This window comes from Erinaceus europaeus, chromosome 2 (genome assembly GCF_950295315.1).
Source record: "Erinaceus europaeus chromosome 2, mEriEur2.1, whole genome shotgun sequence".
In the NCBI taxonomy this organism is placed as follows: Eukaryota; Metazoa; Chordata; class Mammalia; order Eulipotyphla; family Erinaceidae; genus Erinaceus; species Erinaceus europaeus.
In genome coordinates, this window is record NC_080163.1 from 187,803,773 (window position 1) to 187,823,159 (window position 19,387).

General features: G+C 45.1%; 1 protein-coding gene across 1 annotated transcript in view; it reads left to right on the plus strand.

Moving 5' to 3' along the window:
• The window catches only part of SAMD4B (sterile alpha motif domain containing 4B), a 48,734-nt gene that overhangs the window by 14,455 nt on the left and 14,892 nt on the right, over positions 1–19,387 (plus strand). Inside the window, exons 2-3 of the mRNA XM_060185910.1 lie at positions 4,339–4,740; positions 17,623–18,093. Coding sequence (XP_060041893.1) covers positions 4,545–4,740; positions 17,623–18,093 — 667 coding nt within the window. The 5' untranslated portion in view covers positions 4,339–4,544. The remainder of the gene's footprint in view (positions 1–4,338; positions 4,741–17,622; positions 18,094–19,387) is intronic.

A 19,387-nucleotide genomic window follows, 5' to 3' on the forward strand; every position in this document is an offset into this window, starting at 1 on the left:
AGGCCAGAGCTGTCCCCTATACCACGGTGCTTCTATGTGGTTCTGGGATTCAAGGTTGGGCTGTGTGCATGGCTAGCTAGGCACCTTATCAGGTAAGCTATTCCTCTGATCCCTGCATGGCTTTATTTCTTTAGGAGCCCTCTAAGCACTGTGATTCAAGTAATCACTACCAATCAGTTATTAGGCTGTAAGGTAAAGCCCATTTATCATATCTGATCTAGCCCAGCTCCTTATCTCACATTCTAGAGAAGGGAAGTAATTGATTTAAAGATCAAAGTGAATCGGTGGCTAGGGCAGAAGTAAAACTGAATTTTCTTGACTTTCAGCATTTTCCATATGCCATGTTACTTTTCACTTAGAGCTGTCTACGTGGTTCTCATTTGAAGAAGAAAGATTGATTCTGACTCCTCTTCTGAATGTTATACCTTAAAGTGTTCTAAGTCAGTTCTGTTATTTCTGCTGGGTCTTCTGTTCCCCAGGGGAAATTTTTTCAGTACCTTCAGATTATTCTCTCAGGATAAGGTTTTCCTTTTACCAGTTCATAGGTGATTCCTTCTATCCGCCCTCCCCCCCATACTTAAAAGAAATTCCAAGTGTGGTTTCTCCACATAACTATTTCAACTGTTTTCATTTATTCAGCAGATATGCATTGCATACTTTCTGTTTGTAAGTCAGTATTAAATAGTGTTCAACAATAGAATCACTGAGGGCTGGGATGATAGCATAGTGGTTATGCAGAAAGATCACCAGGGGGGTTGGGCAGTAGCACAGCGGGCAATGCACACATGGCACAAAGTGCAAGGACCGGCTTAAGGGATCCCAGTTTGAGCCCCTGGCTCCCCACCTGCAGGGGGGTAGCTTCACAGGCGGTGAAGCAGGTCTGCAGGTGTCTGTCTTTCTCTCCCCCTTTCTGTCTCCCCAGCTCAGTCTCTCTCTGTCCTATCAAACAATGTCAACACCAGTGGCAACAATAACAATAATGACAACAAGGGCAACAAAATGGGAAGAAAATGGCCTCCAGGAGCAGTGGATGCATAGTGCAGGCACCAAGCCCCACCAATAACCCTGGAGGTGCAAAAAAAAAAAATTATATATCTATATCTATATATATAGAGAGAGATATATATAGATATATATATATATCACCATATATATATATATATATATATATATATATGTATATATATATATCACCATAAGCCAGAGCTGAACAGTGAGTGCTCTGGGAGAGAGAGAGAGCCAGCCAGCCAGCCTACCTGCCCACCCTTAGATTGGGTATTCAAGGAAAATCTTTGAGGAAATGATGCTGAGTTGAGATCTGACAGATAGGAACTAGCCATAGTTAGGGAGGGGTGGTAGATAGAAGAATTCCAGAGAACAAAAAGGAACTTGATAACAAGATGAGGTTGAAGAGACTACAGGAGTAGTTCTGCAGGGTCCTATAGAACAAGATAAATCAGAAGTCAGAATTGATTTAAATATAACAGGAAGTCGGGAGTTGGGCAGTAGCGCAGCAGGTTAAGTGCAGGTGGCACAAAGCACAAGGACCAGTGTAAGGATCCCAGTACAAAACCCTGGCTCCCCACCTGCAGGGGAGTCACTTCACAAGTAGGTCTGCAGGTGTCTGTCTTTATCTCCCCTCCTCTCTCCATTTCTCTCTGTCCTATCCAACAACGACAACATCAAGAACAACAACAACGACTACAACAATGAAACAACAAGGGCAACAAAAGGGAATAAATAAATATTATATATATACATATATATATATATATATATAACAGGAAGTCACTGATATTAAGCAAGAAGACAGCTATTTCTTTTTGATTGCAAGAGCAAGAGACCAGAGAGTACCACTCCACCAGTTACAAGGCATTTACTTTCGTCTTTTTTGTGTTTTGTTGTTTTCATGCTGTGCTAACGTGTTGAACCCAAGGTCTCAAACATGTAATGCATGTGCTATACTGCTGAGGGAAATAGTGTTTGATTTTCCTTTTAAAAAAATTTCTGGGAGGCATATTTAATGTGCAGTAGGGCTTCTTTCTCTTTTTAAAAAAATTCTTTTAAATATTTTTTCATTTATTAGTGAAAGAGAGGGAAGAGAGAACACCAAAGCATCACTCTGGCACATGCGACGCTGGGGATTAAACTCAATACCTTTTGCACGAGAGTCCAGCACTTTATCCACTGCTCTGCCACGCCCTGGGCCATGAGGGCATCGTTTCCCCCTCATACTTGTTCTTGCTTAACATCCAAAGGGGAAGCATATCCAGGCCAATGTGCTCAGTACAGATGGCCCACAAAGGATGTTTATAGTAAGTCACAGCACTGTCAGAGGCACCTCACAGCCTTTTTCAACAGAAGCATGAAAGTTTAGGGAGATGCCATTGCTCTCTCAAACCTAAGTGCAGCAGGTTCAATGGATCTTTGTATGGAATTCTCAGTCTTTTTGGCAGCCAGAGTGGAATGAAGCTGAATGTGGTTTGGAGATGAAGCCAAAGAATGGCACTGTTGGCAAAAAGAGACAGGGGAAATGTGAGTGGAGATCAGGAGCTCCAGAAATTTAGCAAAAGGCTTCAAAATACTGTCCAGAAACCAATCAGATGAAGAATAAGCCTGTTGTCTGTGCAGTTGACATAGTTTCTGCCTAAGGGAAGTATTTGGATATGTTCTTGTTTGGGAGTTTTTCACTTTTGATGTGTCCCCTTCTCTAGTTTGCACCCTCTTATAGCTCTTAAGAGTCTGGATCACAATTTCATCTCTGGGTGCCAAAGGGGCTTCCCCATCTAGAGAACTTGGGTCCAGAGCAGGGGAATGAAGAGGCTAAGAGAGATTCATCTTAGAGATCAAAGCTGTACTTTTTCCAGAATGACTTGGAGGAAGTAGGATTCCCAGTCTGATGGTTGAAAACCTTTAGGCATCTGTCCATACCTCTACCTTTAAGTACTCAGAAACTTATTGATCAGCACTGTAGCAAAACTCAAGCAACTCATTCTCAAATCATCTCTCTGTTGTGATTTTGTTCCTGGAGATGGTTGGATTACACTGTACTAGCATTTGTCATCGCTATATATGTACCTTATTGTGCACACCTTAGTATAATTTGTGTCTTTTTTTTTTTTTTTTTTGTCTCCAAGGTTATCAATTGGGGCTTGGTGCCTGCACTACGAATCCACTGCTCCTGGAAGCCATCTTTTCCCATTTTTGTTGCCCTTGTTATTGTCATTGCTGTTGTTTTTGGATAGAACAGAGAGAAATTGAGAGAGGTGGGGAAGATAGAGGGGGGAGAGAAAGATAGAAACCTGCAGACCTGTTTCACCACTTGTGAAGTGACCCCCCACCCCAAGGGCTCGAACAGGGATCGGATCGTTAAGCTGGTCTTTGCCCTTTGCTCCAGGTGTGGTTAACCCACTACCACCCGGCCCTCTGTACAATTTGTGTCTTTATAACACAATTTACATTATACTCCCAAATAAATAATATATTTGAAATGTTAAAAATAATGCAAAGATAATATTTGGCAAATCCACAGGCACTACAGTACATTGTGCCGGAGGTGTCTGTAGGGGACAGCTCCTTATTTAATGACAATTTTGCCTGCTGACTGGGTTCCAGGAATGGACCCTCTAACTGAGGACTACCTTTACTTGAGGGTCATCACCTTATCACCCACCCACATCCTAATCTTGTGAGTAATAAAAATTATCTTTATTTAAATAATTTTTTTCCTGCCACTGAGGCTTGGCGCTGGCACGAGGTAATAATCCCAGTGGCCATTTCCCCCCATCCTTTTTTTTTTTTTTTTTTTTTTTAGAGAAATTGAGGGGGAGAGGGGAAAAAGAGGCACCTGAGGATCTACTTCACCACTCATGAAGCGTCCCCATTGCAGGTGGGGAGCGAGGGCTTAATCCTAGATCTTGTGCCTGATACGTTGTGCACTTAACCAGGTGCACTACTGCCTGGCTCCCATAAATAATAAAAAGTACTGGTCAGTTATTTGGAACAAGGGAACATTCACTCTTCAGCTCTCAAAGCAGGTGAGGAGAGACTAGCAAGGTCAGAACATGTCCTCTGGGTTGACATCAACAATAACAATAATAACCACAACAAGGTTATAACAAGGGCAACAAAAAGGGAAAAAAATGGCCTCCAGGAGCAGTGGATTCATGGTGCAGGAACTAAGCCCCAGCAATAACCCTGGAGGCAAATAAATAAATAAATAAATAAAATGGAAAAGAAAAAGAGGAAGGCATAAGGCCCCCTCACCCCCTCAATCCAAATTTACCGGGCCTACTCCAGCCCCCTAATTCTGTCTAATTTGCTTGCTTCCTTTTCCAGGAGCCAGGAGAGGTGTGGCTGGACCAAGACCTCCTCTAATGTGAGCAGGTTTCCTCCCCCACCACCACCCACTGCCACCACGCCAGGGAACATCCTCAAGCCCTGGCCTTCAGAGAAGAGGTAAAAGGAGCCCGGAGCCGAGACCATGTGACGGCGCTGGCCCTTGCCACCGCCGTCCCCCCTACCCTGGCCTCAGGCCTGGCACCATGATGTTCCGAGACCAGGTGGGCATCCTTGCTGGCTGGTTCAAAGGCTGGAATGAATGTGAGCAGACTGTGGCCCTGCTGTCGCTTCTGAAGCGGGTCACCCGCACCCAGGCCCGCTTCCTGCAACTCTGCTTGGAGCACTCACTGGCGGACTGCAATGACATCCATCTTCTGGAATCTGAGGCCAACAGTGCTGGTAAGTGTCCACCCCAAGAGATGGGAGCACAGTGGGACGGACGGCTGAAAAGAACAGACTAAAGTGATTGCCTAGGAAGGGCAGGGTGGAGGTGAGCATTATTTATTTTCTCAAGCTCCTGGACATCAGAGTTAGCAGAGAATTTTACTCGCAGCTCCTCCAGGATTTACAGGTCCTCTTATACTGCTAGAGCATACAACTTCAAGAGTTTTGACTTTAGGTATACCACAATTCTGGTGTTTGTTGGTTTGGTTTGGTTTTTTCTTTGTTGTTTGTTTGTTTTACCAGAGCACTGCTCAGCTCTGGCTTATGGTGGTACAGCAGGATTGAACCTGGGACCTCAGAGCCTCAGACATGAGAGTCTCTTTATGCTATCTACCCTGACCCGATTTTTTCTTTCTTTTTTCTTTTTCCTTTTTTTAATTTTATTTTAACCACAGTACTGCTCAGCTCTGGTTTATGGTGGTGCAGGGAATTGAACCTGAGACTTTGGAGCTTCAGGCTTGAGAGTCTACTTCCATAACCTTTATGCTATCTTTCCCAACCCTGTCTTTTCTTTTTAATTTTTTTTAATATTTATTTTCCCTTTTGCTGCTCTTGTTGTAGTTATTGATGTCATTGTTGTTGGATAGGACAGAGAGAAATGGAGAGAGGAGGGCAAGACAGAGAAGGGGAGAGAAAGATAGACACCTGCAGACCTGCTTCACTGCCTGTGAGGCGACTCCCCTACAGATGGGGAGCCAGGGGCTCGAACCGGGATCCTTACACCAGTCTTTGTGCTTTGCGCCAACCGCCCGACTCCCCTGTCTTCTTTTTATGTGATAGCACAGAGAGAAATTGAGAGGAGAAAGGGAGGTGGAGCTAAAGAGGGAGAGAGACACTCGCTGCCCTGATTCACTACTTGTGAAGTTTCCCCCTGCAGGTGGGGACTGGGAACTTGAACCTGGGTCCTTATGCATGGTGACGTATGTGTTTAACCAGGTGTGTCAACACTCAGTCCCTAACTTTAGATATAGTCCATCAGTTCTCTAAGCACTCAGTACAGAATTATTCTGTGGCCCATGAGGTTGGCCTTGGGACAAGTGAGCCAGGCTTCTCTAGAGCCTGTCACTAGAGCCCTGGGCTTAGGAGTCATGCCAGAGAACCATTTCAAGGGGCAGGATTCCATTTTGGTCTTCCAAGAAGCAGATACAGCTGTTGGCCTCAGTGGAGGTGGGAGAGATGAAGGTGAGAGAAGAATAGAACACAGCTGAGAGCCAACTAGGAGGAGGACTCAAAGGCTACGTGCTAACTGACTTAATCCTTCCAGCCTGCTTCCCCTAGTAACTATTCACATTGAATCCTTCCACCCAAACAAGCCCAATGCTGCTTTACAAGTCTAGGAACTCTGAAGGCATAGTGGTGTGTTTTTTTGTTTGGTTTTTTTTTTTTTTTTTTTTTTTTTTTTTTTACATTAGAGTCAAATTATCTAGGCTTAAATCATAACAACCTTCTTGAGTTTGGTTTCCTAGTCTTTAAAGTCCTCTGATAGGGGCCAGTTGGTGGCGCACCTGGTTGAGCACACATTACAGTGCGCAAGGAACCAAGTTCGAGCCCCGGATCCCCACCTGCAAGAGGAAAGCTTTGTGAATGGTGAAACAGGGCTGCAGGTGTCTCTCCCTTAATATTACCCCCCTTCCATCTCAATTTCTGGCTGTCTCTATCCAATACATAAATAAAGATTTTTTTTTAATCTGCATAAAAATAGTCTTCTGATTATGCTTACCTTCTAGGGCAGTTGCGAGCTCTTACAACAGTGACTGACATGTAGTAACTACTCAGTGTGTGTCAGTGACTCATTTAGTCCTCACAGCAACCCCATGAGATAGGAGGCATTATTATTACTGCCATTTTACAGGCGAGGGGATCATCTTGGGCTGCCAGGATTGGGATTTGGGGAGCTACAGTGCTACCTGGCTCCCCTCATATCCCCAGACCCACTTGCCTTAGCAGCAATCCCCTTTACTGTACTGAGGATTAATGTCCAAACAACAAAAGCATTATGAGTGTGGGCTAAGAGTTTTTCAGGCCAGTGAACACACCACATAAGTCCCAGTCTGAAGACAGTGAACAGCAAGATCTCAGCTTGACTATAGCAGGCTGAAGATATCTGCCAGGTCACACCAATTTCGCCTCCCCCACCAGAAAGGACTGTCATCTGCTTATGCACTGGGATAGGAGTTCCAGGTTGTGGTATGTTTCTGCAGCCAGAGTGGGGGCCCCTTTGGAAGGCCAGTATCATACACAGCTTTGTCACACCTCCCCACTACTCCATTTTGAGTGTGGCAGTTGGATAAGTGATGAATGCTAGTCTTGATTATACATCAGAACCACTCATGGTATTTATTGCTATTTACTTATTATGGAACATTTTCATTTTCACGGCTCATAGAGGGGCCAACTAGTGGCTCACCATAGAAAAAACATGTCATGACTTTTCCGACAGCCCAATAGGATAAATCCCTAGTATTCTGTGAACCACTCACTTGAAGTTCTGTGCCTTTAAAATATTTGCGCTTGAAAGGCCTGATATAGCTTCATCCAAATAACCTGAGACCCATCACAGATGCTTTGCATTCATATGTTTGGGGTAAAGCTTAGAGAAGTTTGAGAATTACTGTGGAGTGAATTATCTGATGAATGAATATATGAACCCAGGGATTTACCCACAATCCACATCAGATGGTGAAAATATAACAAGCTGGTACTTAAATGGAGAGATAGGGAAATTTAGAGTGGAAAAAGACAGGGAGGGCTATGTATGAGTCAGTAGGTTCCAGTGTCAACAAGAAACTGCCAGGATTGGAGCAAAGCATGGCTGGAGAGTAAAGTGATCCCAAAGGTGAGTGACTTCTATAGGTCCTTAAATGCCTCTCCTAACAGACAAGGAGGCTTCAAAATTAAAGAATCAAGTGTCTCCTGTCTTGCTCCCACCCTCAAGTAGAAGATACCTAGCCCCTTCCTAATTTGTGAAGGAAGGTACTTCTTCCTGGGCCTTAAGACCTGCATTGTGGGAGGAGCTGTATATCGACTCTTTTCTTCTCTATTCATTAAGGCTTCTCTTTCCCTCGTGTTTCCCAAACTTGCATCATTGGCAGAGTCACCCTGTGGGAAAGGAGGTGACTGTCAAAACCCAAATTTCTATCTCTCCTCCTGCCCCTTGCCTCAGCCCTCCCCTTCCCAGACCCACTGAATCAGAAGCCTGCTGGGATAGGCCTGGGAATAAGTACCCACATTCTTCTGCTGACCCAGGCAGATTAAGAGATGATGCCATGCTGGGTGACTCATTTGTCATGGAACGTGAGAATAGGAATCAAGACACCTAGGAGTTCCTGATCCAGCTCTGCCACTAATCCTTATGTGACCTGGGCCATTCCTGTCCTTCTGATTTGTTTGTTTATTTAGATAGAACAGAGAAATTGAGAAGAGTTGGGGAGAAAGAGGGACATCTGCAACACTGTTTCACTGCTTGTGAAGCTTCCCCCCTGAAGGTGGGGCTTGGGGGCTTGAGCCCAGGTCCTTATGCATAGTCAAATGTGTGCCCAATAATTCGTGCCTCCACTAGTGGCCCCCCATACCCGTCATAAGCCTGAAGAGCAACATCTGGACAAATAAGATACTTGTTCTAGGTACTGTCCAAGTGCCTCTTGGGCTCTGAAGTACTGTGCCAAAAATGATAAAACTACAGCCAAACATACTACTTTCTTTGGGGGCCCAGTACATTTTTCTAAAGCAATAGTTCATAATATTTTAAGATTCTTTTTTATTTCCTTTTATTGCCCTTGTTGTTTTATTGTTATTATTGATATCATTGTTGGATAGGACAGAGAGAAATAGAGAGGGGAGGTGAAGACGTGTGGGGGGGGGAGAAAGACAGACACCTACAGACCTGCTTCACCGCCTGTGAAGCGTACGCCTCTACAGGTGAGGAGCCGAGCCAGGGGAGTTCATAATATTTTATGGGATGAGTCCCTCAAAGAATCTGTGCTTCCTCCTTCCCAAGATTCACTTATCCTACCAGCCAAATCTCAAATTATGTTGGTCCACCAATCCCTAGATCAGAGATGGTGATTACAGGGTCTAAAACTTGCTTTCTTCAGTTTTTCAGATCTCTTCAAGTCAGAAGGTCTAGTAAATGAGACGGTCTTTTTCTACCACATCCTCCAGTTTGCCCAAAGAAATCATAGATTCAGGTCTGGATTGGATCTGCCTGCCTGCCTGTCTCCTCAGAAAGATCAGAGAGTACAGAGAGTCGTGAGTCCTGTTCCTGGGTTCCTATCAGAGTAACCAGAGATTTTATAAAAAGTAATCTGAGGGCTGGGGAGAAAATACAATGGTTCTGCAAAAGACTTTCATGCCTGAGGCTCTGAGGTATTCAGGTTCAATTCTCAGCTCTACCATAAGCCAGAGTTAGGCAGTGCGCGCGTGCGCGTGCATGTGCGTGTGTGTGTGTGTGTTTTGTCTTTCATTAAAAAATAAAGTATTTCAAAAACAAAAAATAATAATTATCCGAGATCTGGGCCGTATTTATAGAGAACATGGTGTCTTTTAACCTCCCTGGTTGGTTCTTCTATGCATCCACTGGAGAATCACTTATGTTGATGCTGACACTGATTCTGGGTGAGTCCAGGAAAGTAGCAAGGACCTCCTTGCAGTGGGGAGTGAAGCTGCAAAAGGGCCGGGATGATAGCATAATAGTTCAACGAGATTTTCTTTTTCTTTTCTTTCTTTCTTTTTTTTTTTTTTATATTTTAGGTGTTTATTAATGAGAGGGATAGAGAGAGAAAGAACCAGACATCACTCTGGTACATGTACTGCTGGAGATTGAACTCAGGACCTCATGCTTGAGAGACCAACATTTTATCCACTGCGCCACCTCCCAGACCACTTAAACAAGATTTTCATGCCTGAGACTCCAAGGTCCCAGACTCAGTCCTCAGCACCACCATGAGCTGAGCAATACTGTGGCACAAAAATAAAAATAAAATGGGTGGTGGTGGTTGGTGGGTGGTGGTGGTGGTGGTGATGGAGGGCCTAGTTTAGGCTCTCCATCTCAGGGACCTAGTAGATGAGGAACTATAGGGAAGCCTGTCAGCACAGACAGCCAGCTTTGATTTCATAGAAGCAGGATCTGGGACAAAAGCAGAAACTGCCAAGTTCTCCAAAAGGACAACCCCAGGTTTCACCTGTTGTCCATTTTCTTCCTGTGCTGTTTCCCTGCCAATAATCACAGACCTCTCCCCCACCCTCACTCCCCTGCTGACTTGGACCATAAAGACTGGAACCAGAAAAATTGAATTCCCCTTCCCTCCCTGGTTCTATAGCTTTCTGGGCCCCAGTTCCTGCATATCTTGCTTCCTCCTGTTCTCTTCAGAATCTGTATTCAGCAGGTCTAAGCCCCTCCCACTCCAGCTCATTGAATTTGGGTGGGGAAACAGAGGTCAGGAGGGAGCCCTGGCTGAGTGAGTCATCAGGACTAAACTCTGATGCCTCCACCCTCTCCTTTCAGGCTCTACTGACACAGTTCATCTAACAAAAATGTGAACCCCTTAGCCCTCCCCTATTTTCGTGTGAGCTGGAGTGAGGCAGAGAAGGACATGTTTGGAGCCAAACCCCAGTCCCTCTGACTGGTGCCTGAGGCTGCCACAATCACTGCCAGCAGCCTAGCACATAAAAATGGGTTTGCTCTTATGGCGGTCTCCAAGATATATTTGGTTCCTGTGGTTTGCCAGGACCCAAGGTCATGACCTACTTAGCCCCGGTCACCTGGCCAAGAAAGGCACTCACATGTAGTCTCCTCATCCACTTGTCCCTATAGAGCCCAGGTTTGTGCTGGGTGAGAAATAGCCATTGATGTCACGGCACCACCCCCAATCCACACGCCTCCAGAATTTCATCATTGCCTGTTATGCCTTTAGATTAGAGGAAACAGAGATGTGTCTGTTTTTGGTAAATAACTGTGAAATTCCCACCTCTTGTTGGGAATCTTAAGGGAGAGGCCCAGATGTAGCATCCTACATGAATCACTCTCCTCAACCCCAAAAGAAAGTTTGCTCTAGATCTTCTATCAGGAGCGGCAGTATTAAGATAAAATGCATGGAGTGTGGCCTGAGAGATGGTGCAGTGAATAAAGTGCTGGGCTCTCAAGCATGGGGTCCTGAGCTCGATCCTTGGCATTTCATATATCAGAGTAATGCTTTGCTTCTCTCCCTCTCTTCTCACTCTCATAAATACATACTTTTTTCTTTATAATAGAAAATTCAACAGGGTTGGGTGGTGGTACACCTGGCTAAGTGCATGTATTACCATGCATAAGGACCCATGGTCCCCACCTACGGGGAGAAAGCTTCACAAGTGATGAAGCCATGTTGCAGGTGTACACCTCTCTCTCCCTTTCTACGTCCCTTCCCTCTCAATTCCTCTGTTCTATCAAATTAAAAAAAAAAAAAATTAAAGGAAATTCACAGAGCACATGCTACAAGCTAGCATTTTTTCACTGACTCTTTATACCAGTCCTATACTCAAGAGCTTTCACTTTGCCCCATTGTTCAGAAGTAGAGACCAAAGCTTACAATGACTTCAGTCATGGAGGCAGAGTTGGGTTTTAAATCCAGGCAAATGTGTGCTCTTTCTCTTCATGTTCTTCTAGGACATAAGACAGAGTGGGCTGAGATCAGGGAATCCTGAAGAGGGCACATTATACATGCAGAGAGGCCACTTCCTTGCAGGGGACCATCTGGGTTCAATTGTGCAGGTATTCACTGGACCCCTGTGTGCCTCAGCTCTGCGCCAGACTTTGCTGATCTGGGCAGGAAACTAGAAGTTCCATCCCCACCCGTCATCTGCAGCCCCAGCTGGGCTCACCCCAAGGGGCCTGAGGCTGAGCAAATTCCTTGGACTCAATCCAGTGCTCATTGATGCTTCCCAGTCATGGGAGGCCCACCCTCGCCACCACACCGCCTCACAGACATGAACACACATTTCTCCAGGGTCAGCTTCCATTTGTCCAAAACCACTCTTCCTTTTCTCTGCAGCAGAACAAGGTCCTTCATTGAGACCAGCCCTTGAGGCTGTTCTATCACGTCCCCTGGCAGTACCAGAGGACCAGAGGAGAAGCTGCGTCCCCCAGCCATGGGATCCTGGCAGTATTCTGGAGTGGGGGAGGGACTAGATAAGGCTTTTCTGTGTCCCGGATGCCTCTGGCTACCCTGTAAGATTCAAACAACAGCAATTGAGAATATCAGGGAAGCACTGAAGGGGTAGACTGACCACAAGAGAAGGGACAGAAATTGTGTCAGCTGGAAAGACAGCATAGTGGTTATGCAAAAGGCTTTCATCCCTGGGGCTCAATCCCAGCACCACCATAAACCAGACCTAGCAGTGCACTGATTGAAGTGGAAGTTAGAAAAGAAAGAGAAAAAACATTGTGTCATGTGCTGTGGACAGATCTTACCAGGCACGCAAAATGTATAGTCTACCTCAATCTTCCCAGCAGTTCTATAAGTGTTCTTTTACAAAGGAGGAAATACATTGCCCAGGCAGCCACACGATACCACTGGGATACAAGTCCATGACTTCCTAGCCCTAATCTTAATCACTGTATTTCTTCTTTCTTCTTATCGAGAATTAAAAATTCTGAGGCTGGTGGGGTTTGGGGGCGGTGTACAAGGGATTTCTTTCACATGTGATCCAGTGCCAGATGGAGACGGGAAGGCCTGGCCCATTTTGAAAGATCTTCAGATATGGAGATAACCAAAGAGACTGTTTCATGGTCATAGGGAACTAGTTCAAGAGAAGACAAATGGAAGGAGAAAGTTTCCTAACCTTGAGTGTCAGGACCTGAAGAGGATCTAGGAAGCCAGAACTGAGGGAAAAAAAGACCAGACATTGGAGAAATAGTATAGGGTTATAGGTACAAGTTTACTTCAGTTCTGGAGACGTGGATTCAGACCTTGGCTCTTGTCGCTTTATCAATGTATTTCCTCATCTGCATGACCTCCAAGATGAGCTGAGGATGAAAGCTATACTCTTAACACAGTGCCTGGTGCATAGCAAATGCTGGATAAGTATCGTCTACTTGGTACTATCATCAGTACTGTTTTAGCTAATATTGTGGCATGGTGAGAATTTACTGAATATAGATAGATCTCTGGACACCCCAACAGGAGCTTTTTCAGGAGCAGAGGGGAGTTGTGCAATTGTATGAATTGGGCAGAGTGTGTGGGCTCATTGTCTCAGAGGTATAACTTAGGGCAGATTTAAAAGTTTATGTAGGGATCAGGGAGGTAGCATAATGATTGTGCAAAGAGACATTTATGCCTAAGACTCAGAAGGTCCCAGATTTCAATCCCTAGCACAACCATAAGCCAGAGCCTCAGTGCTCTGTTTTTTTTTTTAAAAAAAAGGGAGTTGGGCGGTAGCGCAATGGGTTAAGCGCACATGGCGCGAAGCACAAGGAAGCACAAGGACCGGCATAAGAATCTCGCTTCGAGCCCCCGACTCCCCACCTGCAAGGGAGTCGCTTCACAGGTGGTGAAGCAGGTCTGCAGGTATCTGTCTTTATCTCCCCTCTCTGTCTTCCCCATCTCTCTCCATTTCTCTCTGTCCTAACAACGACATCAATAACAACAGTAATTACTACAAGGGTAACAAAAGGGAAAATAAATAAATACTAAAAAAATTTTTTTTAAAAGTCTGTGGGGTCCCTAGCTATAGCTTTCTAAGCAGGTCATTAAAAGAAAGACGTAGGGGGTCGGGCAGTGGTGCAATGGGTTAAACGCACATGACGCAAAGCGCAAGGACCGGCGTAAGGATCCTGGTTCGAGCCCCCGGCTCCCCACCTGCAGGGGAGTCGCTTCACAGGTGGTGAAGCAGGTCTGTGGGTGTCTATTCTTTCTCTCCCTGTCTTCCCCGCCTCTCTCCATTTCTCTCTGCCCTATCCAACAACGAACAACATCAGCAATGGTAATAATAATAACCACAACGAGGCTACAACAACAAGGGCAACAAAAGGGGAAAAAAATGGCCTCCAGGAGCAGTGGATTCATGGTGCAGGCACCGAGCCCAGCAATAACCCTGGAGGAAAAAAAAGAAAGAAAGAGCTCTACAAGAGGAGTACTGTTTCTGAGACTTTTTTTTTTTATGCACAGTGTCTAGTGCTCAGTGCTCAGGTATCTAACATAATAGTGTGAGCAGAGGCCCTTGAGGTTTCTTTCTTTCTTTTTTTTTTTTTTACCAGAGCACTGCACAGCTCTGGTTTATGGTGGTGTGGGGGATTGAACCAAAGATCTTGGAACCTCAGGCATGAGTCTCTTTGCATAACCATTATGCTTACTACCTCCACCTGGGCCTGGAGATTTTATTTATTTATTTCCTTTTGTTGCTCTTGTTTTTTGGTGTTTTTTTTTTAATATTTATTTATTCCCTTTTGTTGCCCTTGTTTTATTGTTGTAGTTATTATTGTTGTTGATGTCGCCATTGTTGGATAGGACAGAGAGAAATGGAGAGAGGAGGGGAAGACAGAGAGGGAGAAAGACAAACACCTGCAGACCTGCTTCACCACCTGTGAAGTGACTCCCCTACAGTTGGGAATCCGGGGGCTCAAACCAGAATCCTTATGCCAGTCCTTGCACTTTGCATGACCTGCGCTTAACCTGCTGTGCTACCGCCCAACTCCCAGGCTTTGGGATCTTAAACCTTAAGGAAATTGTGTTATGATACCCTCAGATGCAGAGGGATCCAGATTAGAGCTCACTTGAAAACCAGATGCCTAGAATTCTGAGGCACTCCTTTTTTTTTTCTTTTTTTTTAATTTTTATTATTTATTTTCCCTTTTTTTGCCCTTATTGTTTTATTGTTGCTGTAGTTATTGTTGTTGATGTTGTCGTTGTTGGATAGGACAGAGAGAAATGGAGAGAGGAGGGGAAGACAAAGAGGGGGAGAGAAAGATAGACATCTGCAGAACTGCTTCACCGCCTGTGAAGCGACTCCCCTGCAGGTGGAGAGCTGGAGTCTGGAACCGGGATCTTTATGTTGGTCTTTGGACTTCGTGCCACGTGCGCTTAACCTGCTGCGCTGTTGCCCGACTCCCGAGGCACTCCTTTTATCTAAACCCTTTCCCAGCCTCTGTTTCCTGGGCAGGGAATTGACTGATATCTCTAGAATCTCTGTATTTAAAAAGAAAGGGACCATGGTGCAAAGCTCAGGGACCGGCATAAGGATCCTGGTTTGAGCCCCTAGCTCCCCATCTGCAGGTGGGTCACTTCATAAACGGTGAAGCAGGTCTGCAAGTACCTTATCTTTCTTTCCCCCTCTCTGTCTCCCTCTCCTCTCTCAATTTCTCTCTGCCCTATCTGACAACAATGACAGCAATGACAACAATAATAATAACAAGGGCAACCAAAGGGAAAAAATAGCCTCCAGGAGCAGTGGATTCACAGTGCAGGCACTGAGCCCCAGCAATAACTGTGGAGGCAAAAAAAAGGGACCATCATAAGATAATAATAATCATGATATTGTCCTGTGGTCCTACTTAATTCATAATAGCCATACTAGGCAGGAATGATTCTCAGTCCTGCTTTAGATAGTAGAGCCCAGTGAAATGGTCACATTTGCCCAAAGTCAAGTCATATGGTCTATAAAAAGGAGATAATGGATATAAGCCATACCTTAACCTGTTTGTCTTATTTATTTATTTATTTGGCATAGAGACAGAAGTCGAGGGGTCAGGCAGTGGCACACCTGCTTAAATGTACACACTACAGTGCACAAAGATGGAGGTTCAAGCCCTTAGTCCCTACCTTCAGCAGGAAAGCTTCATGAGTGGTGAAGTAGGGCTGCAGGTGTCTCTCTGTCTTGCTATCTCCCCCTCCTCTCAATTTCTCTCTATATATATCCAATAATAATTTTTTTTAATTTAATTTTTTTATTATTTATTTTCCCTTTTGTTGCCCTTGTTTTGTTGTTGTAGTTATTGTTGTTGCTGGATAGGACAGAGAGAAATGGAGAGAGGAGGGGAAGACAGAGACTGGGAGAGAAAGACCTGCTTCACCGCCTGTGAAGACAGAGACTGGAACCTACAGACCTGCTTCATTGCCTGTGAAGCAACTCCTGGGGGCTCGAACTGGGATCCTTATGCCAGTCCTTGCTCTTTGCGCCATGTGCGCTTAACCCTCTGCGCTACCGCCCGACTCCCATAAAAAATTTTTTAAAAGAGAGAAGTTGAGAGGGGCAGGGAGGTAGAAAGAGACACCTGTAGTACTGTTTCACTGCTCATGAAGCTTCCCCCTTGCAGATGGGGACAGGGGGCTCGAATCCAGGTACTAACGCACTATATTGTGGGCATTCAACGAGGTACACCATCGCCTGACCCCAACTCAACCTGTTCTTTTTCATCACCTACCCTTCTGGGGTTCTAGCTCTGTGCCCTTCCTGGGATTCACCAACAGCCCAGAGCTTCATCTCTTAGGTCTTCCTTGTTAGGAGTTCGAAAATCACCTTGCCTTTACTAGTGTTTTGAGTGTGAGGATAGAATTATTCATAGTTCTTAATTATCATCTCTTCTCAAGTGCAGTTATTCAGTGTCCCTTTCCTTGTCCTGCCAGTATTAACCCCATCCTATACTTTAATGAGCTAGTCACAGAAATGATAAGGCTTTCAAGGAAGAAAATCAGACCTGTAAAAAATGTTTTCCCCAAGGCCTCCTTTATATGGCTAACCTGGGGCCTTATTTTCATGCGAGCTTCCTTATGGGTTGAGATAATCTGCATTCTTTATTAAATTATTGAATTTCAGGTCAGGGGGTAGATAGCGTAATGGTTCTGCAAAGAGGTTGTAGTACCTGAGGCTCCAAAGTCCCAGGTTCAATCCTCCATACCACCATAAACCAGAGCTGAGCTGTGGGTCTGGTAGAAAAAAAGGAAGGAAGGAAGAAATTGAATTTCAAAGCAACACAGTGAATTGAATACTGGAATTATCTCCAGTAATATTTGGGTGAGGAAATTAACTGCTTGGTGAGTTTCAAGCCCAGCTAGTACCTTGGGGAATCCAGATCATCTATCAGTAATTCCAGAACCCAAGTTTTTACCTTGACCTGGCCATTGAGGAAGAAGACTGATTTGATAGTGAAAAGGAGTAGAGGGATGCAGCTTGAAGAGCAGGCCTGGAAGAGCCTTGGAAGCCACAGCAGGTTGGAGTGATAGAACCAGGAAAAGTTACCCTGAAAGCAGGTTGAGTATGTTTGAACTCACTAGCATGAGGACAGATTTGGGAATTGTGAAACAAAGAAAAAGAGATTGAAGTGGGGAGCGTGGCAGGTGGTAGTGCACCTGGTTAAACTCACATGTCACAGTGCACAAGGACCCAGGTTCAAACCCCTGGTCCCCACCTGCAGGGGGAAAGCTTTATAAGTGATGAAGCAGGGGTGCAGATGTCTCTCTGTCTCTCTCCTTCTCTATCTTCCCCACGACTCTCAATTTCTCTGTTTCTATATAATAAATAAATATTTTTAAAAGAAAGATTGGAAGGAGTCGGGCAGTAGCGCAGTGGGTTAAGCTCACGTGGCGCAAAGTGCAAGGACCGGTTAGGATCCCGGTTCAAGCCCCCAGCTCCCCACCTGTAGGGGAGTCACTTCACAGGCGGTGAAGCAGGTTTGCAGGCATCTCTCTGTCTCTCTTCCTGTCTTCCCCTTCTCTCTTAATTTCTCTCTGTCTCCAATAACAAATAAAAAAATTATATAAAAAAAAAAGATTGGAGTCAAGGGAAGCAGGCTACAGGCAGCTCTCCTGGGTGTATAGGAGTCCCCCATCTCTGCTATCCTGACATTCTCTTTTGTCTTTTCTGCAGCCATTGTCAGCCAGTGGCAGCAAGAGTCCAAAGAAAAGGTGGTCTCCCTCCTGCTCACCCACCTGCCCCTCCTTCAGCCAGGCAACACGGAAGCCAAGTCAGAATACATGAGGCTGCTGCAGAAAGTGCTGGCCTACTCGATTGAGAGCAATGCCTTCATTGAGGAAAGCCGCCAGCTGCTCTCCTATGCCCTCATCCATCCAGCCACCACATTGGAGGATCGTAATGCGCTGGCCCTCTGGCTAAGCCACCTGGAAGAGCGACTGGCAAGTGGCTTCCGCCCCCGGCCTGAGCCCCCCTACAACTCACGCCAGGGATCAGATGAGTGGGGGGGCTCTGCAGAGCTGGGCCCTGGAGAGGCAGGGCCAGGCTGGCAGGAAAAAACACCCCGGGAAAATGGACATGTGCCCTTCCACCCACCCAGCTCGGTGCCGCCAGCCATCAACAGTATTGGGAGCAACGCAAATACAGGTGAGAGGATAGGGATCCTAAGAGGCTGTATTTACTTGCAAAGTGTCAGACTGTGCTCTCGTCTTCTCTTCATAGGCCTGGGCAAGTCACATAACCTCTCTAGACCTCAGCTTTCTGAGGAGGTGTTGCAGAGGCTCTGAGCTGCAGACCTGCTTTTAATGAACCCAAACAAAAGTTGCTGTGCTTTCAAATAAATTTGGTATTGAGGAAAAGATAATTTTTTAAAATATTTTTATTTATTAATGAGAGGGATACGAAGAGAGAGAGAAAGAACCAGATATCACTCTGGTACATGTGCTGCCGGGACATGAACTTGGGACTTCATAGCTTGAGAGTCCAATACGTTATCCATGCGCCACCTCCCGGACCACATAAAAAAAAAATTTAATACAAAAACCCAGGTTTTCTGAGACTTATGTACCCAAATCATAATTCTTTGATCCCAAATAAATATGCTTCTCTGTTTTAAGAAAATAATAAGATAACATTCGACACTAGTTGTTCTATTTGTTTATTTATTTTAGGGCACTGCTCAGCTCTTATTTGTTGTGGTGTGGGGGATTGAACCTGAAACCTGGGAGCCTCAGGCATGAGAGTCTGTTTGCATAACCTTTATCCTATCTCCTCCACTTTTTATTTTTATTTATTTATTTTTTAAGTATTCTCTTGTTGCCCTCATTGTTTTATTGTAATTATTATTGTTGTTGTTATTGATGTCGTTGTTGTTGGATAGGACAGAGAGAAATGGAGAGAGGAGGGGGAGAGAAAGACACCTACAGACCTGCCTCACCGCTTGTGAAGCGACTCCCCTGCAGGTGGGGAGCCAGGGGCTCAAACCAGGATCTTTACACCAATCCTTGGGCTTTTGCGCCACGTGCGCTTAACCCACTGCACTACCACCCGACTCCCTATTTTTATTTTTTACTTTACTAATGAGAAAGTGGAAGAGAGAACCAGAGCTTCACTTCAGTACATGCAATGCCAGGGATTGAACTTGGGACCTCATGCTTGAGAGTCCAATGCTTTATTTACTGTGTCACCTCCCTGACCACTTGTTGTCCCCTTTAGACCTGGAATGTGTGTCCCAGTCACCCTCTGCCCCCACAATTTCCCTTTGGCCAATCTGATAACTACCTGACCTCTGAAGGCACTGAGTTAATTAATGACTAATAGAAAAAGAACACAGTGATTCTTTCAGCTCGGTCTTTCTGGATTGTTGTATCTGGTGTTAGCTTATAGCCTTCTGAGAAAGGTGTCTGTGAGCCTGTTCCTATAAGGTAGAAGTCATACCACA